The sequence below is a fragment of the Emys orbicularis genome, chromosome 5 (assembly GCF_028017835.1).
Source record: "Emys orbicularis isolate rEmyOrb1 chromosome 5, rEmyOrb1.hap1, whole genome shotgun sequence".
NCBI lineage: Eukaryota > Metazoa > Chordata > Testudines > Emydidae > Emys > Emys orbicularis.
The window spans coordinates 53,895,378-53,912,528 of NC_088687.1; the positions used below are offsets into that span (position 1 = coordinate 53,895,378).

The following is a 17,151-nucleotide window of genomic DNA, read 5'->3' on the forward strand; positions in this document are numbered from 1 at the left end:
ATTTCTCCACTTTGTCAATATCATTTTGAATTTCCAATCCTGTCCTCCAAAGTGCTTGCAACCACTCCCAACTTGGTATCGTCCAAACTTTATAAGTGTACTCTTTATACCATTATCCAAATCATTTATGAATTTAAATAGAATCCACGCAGGACAGATCCTTACAGGTCCCCACTTGATATGCCTTTCCAGCTTGACTGTGAACCATTCATAACTACTCCGAGTATGCTTTTCCAACCATTTGTGCACCTACCTTATAGTAGATTCACCTAGACTATATTTCTCTAGTTTGTTTATGAGAATGTCATGAGGGCCAGTACCAAAAGCCTTACTAAAGTCAAGATATATCACACCTACTTCTCCCTCAATCCACAAAGCTTGTTACCTTGTCAAAGGAGGATATTAGGTTGGTTTGATCTGATTTGTTCTTGACAAATCCATGTTGACCATTACTTTTCACCTTGTTATCTTCTAGGTGCTTACGTATTGTTTGATTTATTCTCTTCTTTCTGGGTACCAGTGTTAAGATGACTGGTATGTAATCCCTGGGGTGTCCTTATTCCCCTTTTTATAGATAGGTACTATATTTTCCCTCTTCCAATCTCTCCTGTCCGCCACAAGTTCTCAAAGGTAATTGCTAACGGCTCACAGACCTGGTTGAAGAGATCTTTAAGAATTAGGATGTATTTCACCAGACCCTGCCGATCTGAAGACATCTAACCTATGTAATTCTTAATGTGTTTTGTCCTATTTTAGCCTCAAATCCTACTCCATTTACATGGATCACGATTTAAGTCATACCATCACAACTAACCTTTTTGGTGAAAACCAATAAAGGCAGTTAACAGTTCAGCTATTGCTGCGTTTTCTGTTATTGTCTCTCTTCTCATTGAATGATGGGCCTACCTTGTCCTTTCTCTTGTATTTGTAAAAGGTTTTCTTACTAATATTTATGTCCCCTACCTAATTTAAGCTCATTTCATGCCTTGGCCTGTTTAGTTTTGTCCTTACATGGTTGTGTTGTTTTTGATACTCATGATCTTCATAATTTGACCTCATTTTAACATTTTGTAGGACTTTTTTTTTTTCTTTTCTTTTCTTTTTTTTTTTTTTTGAGTTTCAGATGGTTGATGTTCTCCTGGTTAAGCCAGTGTGGTGTCTTACCACACTTCCTATCTTTCCTACACATTAAAATAGTTTGCTCTTGTGCCCTTAATAATGTCTCTTTAAAAAACTGCCAACTCTCAACCATTGTCCATATGAGAAGTATTAAATGTCCCAACTTCCTGAGCACACTGTAGTTCTGCTGGTGTTTCAAATGGCAATCCAGTCTTTTATGTTGAAAGTTCCAACCTTCCACACATTAATATTAACTATCACAATGACGTTCTCCTGAAGTTAATGTAGAAAGTAACCCCTACAACAAAAGTCACCAGAGACCCACAAAGCATCATGCTTCTTGGTATTGATGTCCACCCTTCTATTAGATAAAGCCCTAAAGCCTTAGTAGTATTACCCCACTATACAATACATTCGATTCCAAAACCTGACGGCCTTCTTAGCTTAAGGGTAAGTGGAGCAGAGAGAAGGCCGATCTTATTAATGATTCAGCTTCTACTCTTTATGAAGGAAGTGGGCAGGGATGTCACTAGCTTGTTCATAACTATTATTCCAGGCCTGGATCAATTGAACCAGCTTGATAGCCACTGCAACCCTTAGCACGATTATGACTTAGGTAAGTGATTGATTCTAGGATCAGACCTGTCAAATATCAATTTATGATCCAATTTTGCAGTTACAAGGCTAGTGCACTAACCCAACACCACCAGAGAGCAGAGTGATTTTTTCTAGCCAACTCCTTAGCTGTTGCTAGTCTAAGATGTTTGGCTAGTGACTAAAACATTTATTGAAATTTGTGTTCCACCCCCAGGAGTACTAACCAATGAGAAATGAGTACACATGGATAGGCACCTTGTATAGACACTTAGTTAAACAGGAAGTTGAAGCACTTCACAAATAGGACTGGCTGTTGTGAATAAAACGGCCATCATGTTAAGACACTGATAAGCACAAGCCAGAAATCTACTTAAAATCCTGTTTTATTAGGTGTTCATTGATAAAATATAAATAAGATTTTTTTTAAACACAACTGAATCTATAGTTTGACAGGGGCACTTCAAGTTTTAATACCAGATGTTTTAGCCTGTTCCCCAAGAAAGATGGAAGAAGATGGCTGAATATCCAGTGCAGTCCACAGAAGTAAAAGAAATTATGTCTAACCACAAGTGGCTCCTTCATTCTGGTATAACTTGTTTAAAAAGGCAGAAAAATACAAGTTATATTTGAGAAAATGTAGATGCATTAACAAACATTTTAAAACAGTCAATATGATTTCACATTTGAATGCTCAAAGCTAGCACTACTAAACTGAAGCTGCAAGACAAATTCCATTATCATCTAGTCTTAAAATATAGATCTCATATAAAAGCTGCAGGAGACTGGTTCATACATCCCAGAAGAGATGAGGTATTTTAACTGTGCAAGACCTAAATCAGTTTAAGAACCTGTAAGATCTTTTCATCCACAAGTGCATAGACAATTGCACTGCCATCTTTGCTGAACTTTCTGTGCATTCAGTAGTTCCATGTTTAAAGAATCCAAGAAAAAGTGCACAGATTTTGTTTTTAAAAGTCTTTAAAAAAAAAGGTAGCAAAATATAAGGTAAGTTCTCCAGTCTATTAGCATTAAAATTCTTAGTTATTCTTCAAGCAAGTCTGATGTAGGGAGGTGGTTTGGATAGTTCTTCCTCTGCATCTAAGTCTTGATCTGGAAACTGCACTGGGGAATTAAAGATTCTGTTCCCATGACCTACGTGAGGGGGAGAGAGGGGGAAAAAAAAAAAAAAAAAAAAAGACGATAACTGAACATACTGTAGCTGCTTGGGCCAAATCCTGAGTTCCTTACTTTGTTTTCAGTCACTATCAGGATTTGGCTTGTAATACATATTCAGTAGATGATACTGTATGGAATGATCACCTTAAACCTGAATGATCTATCTAGGAGTTGGAAGGGAGGAGAAAGTTACTTACTTTGCATAGTGCAAACCAGTTCCACAGTCTGCTGCGGATCCTCAGCAGGTTGTAACCATTCCTACAGATGAGATTTATATTTTATCTTTCCATTGCTAGTCAAACATGGATGTTCTTATGCAATCTTATAATCCAGTTTAGAAATTATCCTTGAAAGTAAACTTTGAATTTGTGTGAACAATAGAACCTCAGAGTTATGAACACCAGAGTTACAAACTGACCAACCACGCACCTCATTTGGAATCAGAAGTACACAATCGGGCGGCAGCAGAGACGAAAAAAATAGCATATACACTACACTACCGTGTTAAACTACTAAAAAAAATAAAAAAGGAAAGCAGCATTTTCCTTCTGCATAACAAAGTTTCAAAGCTGTATTAAATCAACATTCAGTTGTAAACTTTTGAAAGGACAACCATAACATTTGTTCAGTTATGAACATTTCAGAGATACGAACAACCTCCATTCCCAAGGTGTTCATAACTGAGGTTCTACTCTAGTTTATTTGAAAGGAGGCTAATTTTAATGTACTAGATTTAAATTTCATTATCGCCTTTTCTCCCAAAGGAGGGTGTAGTTTAACACGTGGAATTAAATAGTGACATTCACCACTTTTGATTTACATGTCATTTTTGACATGCATATATGATAGCCTGATACTTTATACAAATCCCTTTTCTTGATATGTCATGTAGTCAATTTTTATGTATATTCTGATAAAATAGGGAAAAATGTGATTTTGTACAAGTTGTTTATTCAATCCACTAGAAGTCCTCCTTCCCTACACTAATTTAAAAATCAGGAAAGTGAGCTAGAAAACTGGAGTCATAACATTCAGAGAGATTTTATAATACATAGCTCAGCTTCTTAATGAAATCTGCTTGGTCAATGATAGTGCTGGTTGAACGTTTTCAAAGTTTGCAGTTTTTACACAAGAGGGACAGTTTTCCTGAAAATTACGTCTTTGTCCCTGACTGGCTCTACTGTAGTCCATGCACACATACAAATAAGCTTAGAGAGGTATTTAAATTTAAATCTAGTACATTAAAACACAAGAAGTGTTATTGGTATGAGTTTGGGATGACACTTTACTAATAATTTATGCAGAGCATCCAAAACAAGTGCTAGTAAAACCTTTATATCTCATGATGGAGTTTGTATTTGCTATAGTTTATAGGAAGTGCAGAGTTTAAAATTAAGGGGTTATTTTATCCATCAGTTGGTACTTCAATTGTATTTGTAAACCAACCTGCCCTAATACAGGCCTCAAAAGGAAGAGAGGTGATTACTAAGACACTTCAGAAACCTCTAAAATTGTTCTAAAATGCCTTTCCATATCTAGCATTACAAGTCTGATGTCTTGTGATCTACCAGGACTAGGAAAAAAGTCTTAGAGCATTAGAAAGAGGCATCCTCAGCTCAAGGTCACAAAGGCACATCTTACACTCCAAGGGTTTAAAAGAAGATATCAGACCTTCTGCCTTTCATCAGATAAACCAGTCAGATACATGACTAATGCATTTACCCTAATCCACACAGTTTTCCCTACATACCACGTGATGCAATAGAATTAGAAACGATGTTCAAAAAGTCAGCACTTACATACCATTCCAGTAACATTGTCATAACATGAACAACGTGGAAGACTTCGGCAGCCCATGTAAGCAATAACTAGCACAATGAAAGCACTGCAGGTAGATGCAATTAACATTGCTATGTTGGCTCCTTTGACGAGTTTATCAAGCACAAACTTCTGTAATAGAAACAAAGGAAATGTCAGATGGATCAACAATGAAGGCTTTAGCTTTAACTTAAATTCCAAAACAAGGTTTTGATTAGTGACTGAAATTCTTTATCTGTAGTGTATTTACTTTTTCCATTGTAAAAATCTTTACTACTCTTTTACATGTCAACGGGGGAAATACAATAGTTGGTTTTAGTATTGATGTACTTTTAAATCAGTAACATCACTGATGTTGAGGGGAGACATTTCTCTTCTGTATTTGTGTTTTTCTTTGTACTACCCTCTGCAGAGGCAACAATAATTTCCTATCAATTTTGTACTATATAGTCAAGTTTGAAATTAACAGGCATTTTGTTTAAAGTTCATTGTATTTAACACTTTGTCCCAACACAAGTGCACACCATCATTGACTAATGTCAGCTTTGGAAATAGTTTTACTGATGCAGCAAAGGTACAGCAAAGTAAATACTGAAGGACCATCCCCTTAGATCAGTGGTCTCCAACCTTTATACACATAGGATCACTTTTTGAATTTAAAAGCAACCCAGGATCTACCTGGCCCCTTCCCTGAGACCCCACCCTGCTCACTCCATTCCTCCCCCCTCCCCACCCCTGGTCTCCATTGCTTGCGCTCTCTCTCTCTCTCTTCCCCCCCCCCCACCCTCACCGGGCTCGGGCAAGGGGCTGGGATTCGGGAGGGGGTGCAGGCTCTGGGCTGGAGCCGAGGGGTTCGGGATGTGGGAGGGGGCTCCAGGCTGAGCCTGGGGTTGGGGGGCAGGGGTGCAAGCTCTGGGGGGGGGAGAGTTTGGGTGCAGGAGGGGGCTCCAGGCTGGGGCAGAGTGTTGGGGGTGCAGAAGCGGGTGCTGGCTCTGGGAAGGAGTTTGGGTGTAGGAGGGGGGGGAAATGTTTGGCTGGGGGAGAGTGTTGGGGTGCAGGAGGGGGTATGGGGTGCTGGCTTGGGGGGGTGTCAGGGCTGGGGCAGGGGATACAGGGTGCAGCAGGGGATATGGGGTGCTTGCTCTGGGAGGGGGCTCAAGTGTGGGCTCCTGCCAGGTGGCACTTACCCAGCAGTTCCTGGCCGGCGGTGCAGTGGGACTGCTGCTAAGGCAGGCTTCTTGCCTGCCGTGGCCCCACACCGTTCCGAGTAGTGACCCACACGCCCCAGTGGCCTGGGGTGCACATGGCTCTGCACACTGCTCCTGCCTGAAAGCACCACCCCCGCAGCGCCCATTGGCCACAGTTCCCTGTTCCCGGCCAATGGGAGCTGGGGGGGATGGTGCTTGCAGGCAGAAGCAGCATGCAGAGACCTCTGCCCCCCACCCCAACCTCCGGGGCCACACTGGCCACTTCCGGGAGTGGCATGGGGCCGGGGCAGGCAGGGAGCCTGCCTTAGTGGCAGCCCTACTGCACCACTGGAGATCACAAACGACTAGGAGAGTCTCCAGTGTTGACCGGTTGGTGACAACTGCCTTAGAATCATCTTTGTCTACAGTGAGACACATCACACCTAAGTGGCATGACATCAGAAAGTTGGCCTGCAGTGCATGGGTGTATTTGCATTTTTTTCATAAATATATTAATCCCAACAAGCTATTATTGGTACCAAAAGGATTTTGTATCAAGAGACCAGATATCAGCAGAAAATTTGCAAAAGCAAGTATCTAAATGTCAGCACCTAAATCTATATCTAGGTACCTAAGTGGCCTGATAATTCAGAAGACACAGCCTATTGCTTCTACAGCCTTACATCCAAGACCACAACGCATTTCAGAGAGATGGGTAAATTTTCTTTTTACACTTTACCCACCTTTTACAAATGTGCAAACTGAGGTGCAGAGAGGTTAAGTGACTTCGCCAGAGTCATATTGCAAGCTTTGATGGAGTTGGGACTCAAGCCCCTGACTCCGTGGGTGCTCTGGGGCTGGAAAAAATTGATGGGTGCTCTGCACCCACCGGCAGCCAAGCTCCCCACCCCGCCCCAGTTCACCTCCGCCTCCTCCCATGAGCGCGCCATGTCCCCACTTCTCCTCCCGGTGCTTGCCACTGCGAAACTGTTTAGCAGCGTAACAAGCTCTGGGAGGGAGTGGGAACACAGTGTGCTTAGGGGAGGAGGCAGGGAAGAGGCGGGGCAGGGATTTGGGGAAGAAGTCCAATAGGGGCAGAGGATTTGGGACAGGGACTTTGGGGAAGGGATTGGAATGGATGCGGGGAGGGGTGGAGTCAGGGTAGGGCTGGGGGCGGGGTTGAGCACCCCCGGCAACAGGAGAAGTTGGCGCCGATGCCCTAGACCAGTGCTTCTCAAAGCCGGTCCGCTGCTTGTTCCGTTGCGGGAAGCGGCGCAGGCCGAGGGATGTGCTGGCCGCCCTTCCTGCAGCCCCCATTGGCCTGGAGCAGCGAACCGCGGCCAGTGGGAGCCGCGATCAGCCGAACCTGCGGACGCGGCAGGTAAACAAACCGGCCCGACCCGCCAGGGGCTTTCCCGAATAAGCGGCGGCCCGACTTTGAGAAGCACTGCCCTAGACTACACTGCAGTTCAGTGAAGATGCTGAGTTATCTTGTAATTTGTTTTATAATAATAAGCCAATGGCTTCCCTTCCTATCCCATTCAAAGATATTAGTTGTTTGAACTTGGGACAGATATTCTAATTTCTCAGTACTTCCTAGCACAATGGGCCTCAATCTTGGTTGGTGTTCCTATGTGTCTCCATAATCCACTAAAATTGTATGAATGGATTCTGTGGCCCAAAGGGCAACAGGTTTTAGATCAAATCAAGTTAGAATGTTGACGGTTTTGATCTTAACTGTTCCTGTTCCAATTCTCCTACACTCAATTTCATATCAAGGACTATCGCTACCAACTCTCCAGTTATATAGGCTACATGCTGTAATAGCCACCAAGTACTCCCATCTCATGGAGAACATCTCCAAAGCATTTATGTTCTACAAGGCAAGAACCCAGATCTTTACCACTGAATGTTCTCTCTATGGGGAAGACCCCATGTTCCTAACATATTTTGACCACCAGGTTCCTTGCTATTGATGTCTCCTAGGATAGAAGTTCAGTATCCTAAGAATTTCCACATCAGAGAAAGCCAGTGGTCCATCTAGTTCTGCATTCTCTCTTGGACAATAGCAAGTACCAGGAGAAGATTATACTGTGATTCTCCAGAGAATCACAGAGCTTCCTGCATTCAGCAATAATAAACTGATTTTAGAATTGTTGGTATATGCCTAGTTTGCACATACTGAAAGGAACTGTGAAGTCTGGATTGCATTCCTACAAAAGGAAGCGCAATTTTGTCACAAAATACTGCCACTTACCGTATGAATAACATGAACTGGCTCATGTGTGAACATCTCATCTTCTTCACCATAGCTTAAAGTTAAGGAAGCATAGACAACTACAATGATGGTGGCAAAACAAGAAAATATAGAAGCTACTATCATTGCATTCACCTGCATAGGAAAAAATTCAAGGCAAATATGGGGTGGGGACAGGAAGAGTTAGTGCATTGTTTATTTTTCCTTTAAAATTAATAAGCCACTCTGAAAGATATCAATCAAACCTGAATAATTTCAAATGTTCTGACCACCACCCATAATACTGCAGTGATTGTATTCTGTTGAGTGCATCAAGAGCTCCACACAATACTCATTACTATGTTTACCAGCTGTTTTTTTCTCCCCTTTTAAGGGATCCACAATTCAGGAATCCCTTGTCTGATTCATTTCCTTTTATGGGGGGGGGGGGGAAGTCTATCTTGCCCTCCAGATCTAACTTTCCAATTTTGAGTCTTTGACATTAAGAGGGGCAAAAATAAGGATCATAATAGAAAATCATTTGCAGCAGCTCCTAAAGCTGTATAGTGATAGATTGGTAACAAAGGACAGTAGCAAGAAGAATTATTATGAAACCATGGTCAAGTTCAACAAGTGACTCCAAGCCACTACCACCTCTATATTATATATGCCCTATAATCTCAAATCTTGACCACAGAGATGTATGTTTGTTAAAGCAATTAGATTAAGTAAAACCCTTTTAGGTCTTTTAGCAGTTCACTCGTTTACAAATAAGAACATATCCTTTTGGAGTTTAGCTGGCCAGAAAGTCAAGAAGCAAGCTCTTTACACATTCCATTTTAATTCGTATCATACTATATAGTCCAGCAAAACAGATGAAATTTGTGAAAATATTTCTCTAGTACATTCAAAAGCAACTGCTAGAAAATACAGAACTTGAAGGAATCTAAAACCAGCTAATAGGGGGGGAAAAATAAATCACATGTTCTGGAGTAACTGATCAGCAAATGCTGCCAGAATTTTTCATTTTTCTACAGAATTTAATACTGCTACACAGAACTCCGAGTGAGGATCTTGCAGCAGGATTTAGAACCAAGTGCGATAAAGTGAACCAGGCCACTACCAACTTAGTGTTGCTTACAAAAGATGTATCTTGTCACTCCTTCACCTACCCCTTTTAAAAAAAAAAAATTCTACAAACTTACAAGAACTGGATTTTTTTTCTGGGAAGAAAATAAAGCCAGAATTCCAGGAACACCCATGACCTGCATGTTAAAAATAAACAGATGATTTTGCAACTGGAAAGAAAGCATGCTAACAAGTTATGCTACTATATTGGGTATGAAAAGTTTCAGAAAAATATATTCCATAAGGAGCCATTTTAAATTATAAGCACTCACAAAGTTATTTAAGTTCATAGTTACCACACAGAAAACTAGGACGTTTGCACCCCACTTGATAATAAGAATGAGCCTATGAAGAGAGCAGACATTTTATGTCACAATAACTGACGTACTTCAACTTTCTTGGTTTTAACGGTGCAGATCCTGGAGTTTAAGGAATGGTATTCTGTCACTTCTTTAGAAAATGAAACATTCTGCTATTGAAAGTTAGTGTCAAAATTAGCAGTTATTCCAGCCTTGCTTTATAATTTTGGAATCAGATTTCACATTTCAGCAGTGTCACATTTCCGCTAGTGTGAAAGTGTGTAACTAGCACATAATATTCCAGGGAATTAAGGGCCATTGGCATTAACTGACAGCTCTCTTTAGTATATAACCTACTGTGTAGGAAAACTTATCACCACATGTGTCGGCACATTTATAAATTATATAGTAGTTTAAATTCCATCAACCTTTATAGCATATGCTGAAGGTATTACAGAGAGACTGTAGATAGCGCTCCATTACCAAGTTTTGATGCTCTCCCTAACTTTGCCAATGCTCAGCCAATCCACCTGAAATATCCCATGTATGCTCCTGTCATGAGAATGTGTATAGTGGGCTGAGGGAGAGGCATATGAATCAGGAAGGCATTTATCAAAGAAGTATTTTGCCATTTTAATACTGGTTTGTCGTTGACATGTCATCTTAAGTGTCTTAGCTAAGAAACTCCAAACTTGGTTTCTTTAACTGGACTCAGTGAGGGCTGGTTCCTCTATTTTTGGTTAAGCCTGTTGGCTATTTGAGTTATTCAAGCTGATTTTGTAGACCTAGAGTCACAGTGTCTGCAACAGACTGTTCATAGCTTAAAGCCTGCCACTACCTACCTACCATTGTATCTGGAATTCCTGTTTTCTAAAGCTCATTCCATGCTGCAGCCTTGTTTGGCTTAAATTCGGGAAATTAGGACATTTTCTGTCATTTATGTAAATATGGTAACATCAATCAAAAATGCAAATCAGGGTATTAAGTTACTTTCTAAAATCTCCAGTTTTCTGAACTTTCAGTCTTTAACAGCATGCCAGTGCCAGCATTGGAACCCAGATCTTCTGATTTCTAGTTACATTGTACTTCAGTGTCAATCACTGTGACCCTGACTGGGCAAACAGACAATGATTGCAAGCACAGACCTGCTGAAATCACTGATGACATCAGAGCAAGGCTGTATTCTGGCAATCCCAGTTTGGAGGGGCAGAGACCAAACAGTTCTACTATCATTCATAGTGTCCCAGAGACCAAGCCCAAAGCAGTGCACTCTGGTAAGAGTGACAAAGATGAGGATGGGGCAGAGTATTGGCCTGCTAGGGCTGAGGTAAAGGTGGCAAGCCTCTTGCTTCAGGACTTAAGCCAGTTTAACTAGTAGAGATCAGGATGAGACCTAATTTGTGGGGTGATTATCTTACCGCTAAGCTCTTACACCTTCCTTTGAATCATCTGATGTTGGCCACTGTCAGTGACAGGATTCCAGACTAGATGGGCCAGTCTGATATGGTATTGCAACTCCTGTATTGACAACACCAAAACAGCTTTGAAGCTGTGCAATAGTCAATAACATGTGTCAAGGTACCAGTGAGCTACTAAAAAGTTGCTTACTCCAACACACATTAGTAGTTCCCTGCTCCTTTTTTGAAAGGAAAGAAGCTATTATTCAGGGGGTAGGTATGAGTCCAGGATGAAAGAGGAGCTTTGGGTCAGCAGCTTCTCCAGTAAATTGGCTGGAGTACCTGGACAGTGAGGAGGGGAGATCTGGGGACATGTAAGGAACAGGGGGAAAACTAATAAGTTTTGTACTTTTAATATTTTGTTTGTATTTTTAGGCACTATGTAACAAAAACATTCCCCTAATAAAGCTTTATTAAATTTGAACTGATGTTGTCAATGTGTGCCAGTAACTTAAAGGATAAAATCTTAATATAAAGGTGCCGTATAAATAATCTGGTGGAAGTCAAGTAACTCACAATAAGGTTATATTTACCCTCAAACACTGGAAAGCATGGAAATAAAGAGTTTGCATACCCCAAATGTACCTTATATGGTGGCTGCACAAGATGGCAGGAATGAAAGTACAGAGTTAAAGTCGTTTGTGGTACCCTAGTGCAGTGGTTTTCAAACTTTTTTCTGGCGACCCAGTTGAAGAAAATTGTTGATGCCTGTAACCCAACAGAGCTGGGGATGAGGGGTTTGGGGTGTGGGAGGGGGCTCTGGGCTGGGGTAGGGGGTTGGGGTGCGGGAGGAGGTCAGGGCTCTGGGATGGGGTGCAGGCTCTGGGCTGGGGATGAGGGGTTTGGGATGCAGGAGGGACTCCGGGTGGCTCAGGGCTGTGGCAGGGGGTTGGGGTGCGGGAGGGAGTCTGGGGTGCAGAAAGGGGCTCCAGGTTTGGGGGGGGCTCAGGGCTGGGGATTGGGGTACAGGGCACAGCGCAGTGTCGGAACAGGTAGGAACTAGCCTGCCTTAGCCAGGAAGCACTGCCAACAGGACTTTTAATGGCCCAGTCGGCGGTGCTGACCAGAGCCGCTGCAACCCAGTGCCTTACATTCCACAACCCAGTATTGGGTTGCAACCCACAGTTTGAAAAATCACGGCTCTAGTGTACTTTTTGAGGAAAGCTTTCTGGCTTCCATTCCCATCCCCCTCCACATCACCTCTCCTGCCCCCAACCTTAAACCCATATTAAAAGATGTGCGTCTTTGGGTTATCTACACTTCTAGGATGAAATCCTGGCCACACTGCAGGCAATGGAAGCTTTGATAATTATTTAAATGGGGGCCAGGATTTTACCCCCAGGGTACAGTTTATTTAAAAAGTTTTACACAAGCTGCACTTCGTTATCTAGTCAGAGCAGGTTGTCAGGTTACTAGAGAACTATTCTTCGAAAGCAGTAGACAGACAACCCAAGAAGGCACCATCACTGTGCAGCAATGACTCCTGATCATATTATGCTGTAGCAATGGTATGTTACTTTTGAATAGTAGGAATATTTTCATATGGGAAACCTTATGAATCTTAGCTGCTCAGAACACCTATAAAGCTTTGATGCAGTTATTAAGCTTTCATCCCTAACATCAATGAAGCAGGGCAGTGCTGCCCCTAATGATGAAGTTAAAACCAATTAGGGTGTTGTTGTACTCTTACTACAATTCATTCTCAGTGAAAAGTTCAGCTATGTTATGAGGGCACCTCGATCTTATGAAATGAAGGGGTCCTCTGTGTTCCACCACTACACTGAAGCTCAATACAGTCATTAGCTTTATACATTTTTCTTTTGGTTGCAACTTTTAAAATGGCAACTCTCCACAGCCTCATTTTCTAAATCATCCCATGCCTGATGAAATAAAAACTGAATTACAGTTTGTCTTGTTATTCTAGTCCCTGCTGGAGGTTTCCCCCGCTCACCTCGCAATATCCCCAAATCTTTTCCCAGTACCTCTCCACTCTTGTGCTTTCAGAGCAGTGGACAAATACCAGATTCCAAGAGAGGTGCTGGAGAAGAGTCAGGAAGTTCTCCCAGAGGGAGCCAACATCTGAACTATAACCCCCCAATAGGATAAGTAAACAGAAAAATAAGATATGCAACTTTACCATTCCAGCCCAGACGGGTGCTCTGGTTTTACTCAGTGCTGATTCTGTTCTGAAGGTGCCATCCATTAATCCACTGATGAGACACACTGCAGCACAGGCTATCTGCAAGAACCCCAGCACAACCATACTTTTCTGGTTAAAGATGAAATATCTGTAGCGATCCATTACAATGAATCCACACGTGAACCTGTGCGTGCACACACTGTGTGTGATCTTAGGAAGAAGCACAAGGATCCTTCAGGAAGAGAGTCAGCCTAACTGTTTTCCCTAAACAGAAGGAAGAAGGTGCAAGAGGATTAGCACTTCAACAAGCATCATCTGACAAATTGTTGACATACCTTGCCATTAATAGCATGAGGATCTGCTATAGTAGCACAGCGTCAAACATTTAGCTTTGCCATGTACATGGAACTTATCTTTTTATGGTTGCCAGAAGATGTGGGGGAAAATACAAGAATAAGAAAAGTAATTCACGCACCACAAAAGCTTTGTTTTTAAATGCATGCATTAAGGTGTTTCTGGATATAGAGAATTACCTAGACAGGTAAATCTTACTTACAACCTCTGCTGCCATTTTTTTCCCCTTTAAAATTATCATAGACAACCAGTAATACATGTAAGATCCAGTTTATTCTTAAGCTTTGTTTAGAAGCCAGGTTTTGGTTCCCTTTCAGCAATAACTTGAGTGGTCATTCCTTGGACCAAGAACCAGGGATTATACTGCTCTAGTGTATACAAGAAAAGAAAACTGCTAATAACTTTGCTATAACAAGATGCAGATTGTAGCATGTTTTCAACATATTTTAAATGTATTGTCTCCATGTTAAAAAACTGTTGCCACTGATGTTACAATACTATCCTAAAAAATAACAGGAGTACTTGTGGCACCTTAGAGACTAACAAATTTATTAGAGCATAAGCTTTCGTGGGCTACAACCCACTTCTGAATACTATCCTACTATATCATTAAGCAATACTTAATACATTTAAAATGACAGGATTCCAGCTAGTTCATCACCTCCACAAGTCCAGGGTTTAATCTACTACTGTACTGTCCTGACCTCACTACAATTAAATGACATTAAGGAAGCTAAACATTTAAAGAAGTTTAGATTCCTAGTATGAATACACACAACGTTAATGACATTTCAGCCTGCCAGCTTGCTGTACAATAATGTTAGTTGACCTTCCTAGTCAACCCCAAAATACACATACACACAAAACACCAAACAAATAAAGAACAGCTTCACAGGAGTTCTCAAACTTTATGGTCCACATTTTCACAGAGGGTCTTATGAACTTCCTGTTCACAATTATGCAGACTACCCCCCATTCCTCTGACAACTACAGCAATTACTTATGTGGACATTTAACATTAAGAAAGTAAGTGCTTTAGCCATCTTAATACAATTCTGTAACTGAAAACACAGAGCTGCCTCACGTGATCAGCCTGCTCTCTACTCACAACCTGCAAATACTCTGTAGACCACAGTTCAGGAACTTCATTTCTGTAAGTCTTTGTTTTAGCTCAGTACTTCCAAACCAGGAAATAAACATGGATATTTGTCTGATCACATTCATATACGTTCACCAGCTATCATAATGCACCTACAGTAAAGACCCACTCCAATAGCAATCCCCTCTTAACAGTTCTACAGTGCCTACTTTAAACAAGGTTTCCAGTACAGTTTAGTTTGACCTTCAGAATCCACCATAACTAGACAACTAAATTTTGCTCATTCTGAGAGTATCAGGAATATTATTGTGCTACTGTGAGAGAAGCTGAAAATGAAACTGGTGTGTTGCTTACTTTGTAATTTTCAGCTCAAACAACATTACAAAGTTACCGTTTTTAAATCTAAAAGGTGTTAGTAACATAAATAAGGACTTTTTTAAACCTAAGGACATTCCTTTAAGGGAAAGTCACTGTTGAATGATACAAACTATCCTTGTCCCCAACACAAAGAGTCAGGCACATGGCTCAACATTTCCAGTCCCCACTAACATAGGAATGGAACTGGTGAGAGACAGTGGATTCTCCCACAGTACAAAATATTATTGGGCCGGACTTATTCTCCCTTCAGCACCAGTTGTGTGTGGTAAGGCATGTGATGATTTAATTTTGAAGAGGATCTTAAAATGGTGGTACTCATACCAAACTGTTATCAAGAATATAGTGCTGGTATTTGGGGCATTTAATGTCATGTTAAAAGAATAGCCAAAATTTAACTTGGGGAAAAAAGGTGTTTTTTTTTTTCATACATCTTTGGCTAAAAAGTTTTGTTTAATCAGTAGTGATGCTGAATTGCTTCACCTTACAGGTTTGATTCCCCCTGTAGTTATATATATATTAAAGTCAACAACAAAAAATAAATTCAAAGGCTCACAATCTTTTTAACATACCTTGTTGTGTCCGGCTAACAGATGCAACAGAAGTGAGGTTTTTTTACCCACGAAAGCTTATGCCCAAATAAATCTGTTAGTCTTTAAGGTGCCACTGGACTCCTTGTTGTTTTTGTGGATACAGACTAACACAGCTACGCCCCAATACTCTAATAAGTGTGATTTTTAAGGCCTGGGTATGCCTAGACAACTAATTAAATCAGCTGTCCACTATGTTTTCTGGCTCTTGTATAGAAAAGCTTTACTTCCAGAAGAGATGACAGGTTTCAGAGTGGTAGCCTTGTTAGTCTGTATCAGCAAAAAGAACGAGGAGTCTGGAAGGGTCACACACACACAAACAAAATGTTTGTCTGGAGTTTACTTAACTCAGACTAAGGCAGCCTAGCCAACATATGCTATACCTTACTATACTGAAAGTCTGTTACTCTCACAGAAGTCTTAAAGCCTCGTCCTAAGGAACGGCTTCAAGGAAAAAGAACCCAGGAGGGCTGGAAAGGTGACTCAAGTTCTTCCTATTGTAGCAGAGTTTTCTCTTTTAAAGACACTCTTGTGTTACTTCAACGTTAAGGAGAAGAGCCGCCGGGTGAGCATACAGAGATGCAATAGCGTTAAAACCATGCTGGATTTGGGTACTTTCTGGACTAGCACTGTGCCAGGAAAAAGAAAAAATGGCACTGTTGTTCATCAAAGGATCTAACAATGGGCTGGAGAATGGTGCCCCGCACCCTCGGAACGGTAATGAATTATTTTGCCCTTTTCTGTAAGCAAGCCCTCCGCGTGGCTGCCCGCCCCGACCCCTGCCCGAGTCTGTGCACGTTAGTCTTAGCTCAAGCAAAGGACTTTGCATCGGAATCACTCACCCACACCCGGTTCACCTGCCCCGGGGAAGCGAAGGGGCCGAAACGGAGCGTTGGACTGACAGCCCGAGACAGCAAAAGCCCGTCGGGGCCCAAGTAAGCTAGGGGAGGGGAGAGAAGCGCGCGTGGAGCCACCCGAGCCTTACGGGGAGCGGCCCCAAGCCGGCCTTGCAGCTGGCCCGGTGCGCGTCCGGAAAAGCAGGTGGGAGCGAGCCCCAGCCCCACAGGCTCGTGGGCCCCCTGCTAGCCCGAGCCCGAGCCCCAGCAGAGCGGGCAGCCCGGCCAGCGAGCCCAGCCCGCGGGCAGCCGAAGCGAAGGGCGCCGCCGGCCGGGGGAACGCACTCACCTGCGCAGGCAGCAGCGCTCCAGCCGCCTCCTCTGCACAGCGGGAAGCCCCGGGCGGGCGCACCTGGGCAGGTGAGTCACCGCGGCTGCTGAGTGGCTCCCATTCAGCGCCTGCTCCTGCCGGGGGCCGCCCTCGCCTCTGGCTTTAACCCCTGCAGTGCCGCCGCCAGCAGCCACGGGCCGGTTTGCAAAGGCGGCGCAGAGTCGGACCCTGGAGTCAGCCATGCCAACAACTCCCCAGAGCCTTGCCCTGGGCGGTGCTCACCAGGCAATGGATTGATAACTGCGGTCTGACTAGTGCGGAGCGCAAAGACTGTTGGCCAAGCACTATGGAGAGCAGCGCTGTTAATGTAACCAGCTTCAACAGGCCAGGCTGCCGTTCCAGCACCATC

At 42.6% G+C, this 17,151-nt stretch overlaps 1 protein-coding gene across 1 annotated transcript; it reads right to left on the reverse strand.

Moving 5' to 3' along the window:
* Positions 1-2,764: 2,764 nt before the first annotated feature.
* Positions 2,765-13,280, reverse strand: LOC135878974 (uncharacterized). Its single transcript, XM_065404747.1, has 6 exons — positions 13,155-13,280; positions 9,339-9,398; positions 8,155-8,289; positions 4,696-4,842; positions 3,090-3,150; positions 2,765-2,868 (listed from the first exon to the last, which is right to left on the reverse strand). Exons 1-6 carry the CDS (start codon positions 13,278-13,280, stop codon positions 2,765-2,767), a joined length of 633 nt encoding a protein of 210 aa, XP_065260819.1.
* Between the last annotated feature and the right edge of the window lie 3,871 nt (positions 13,281-17,151).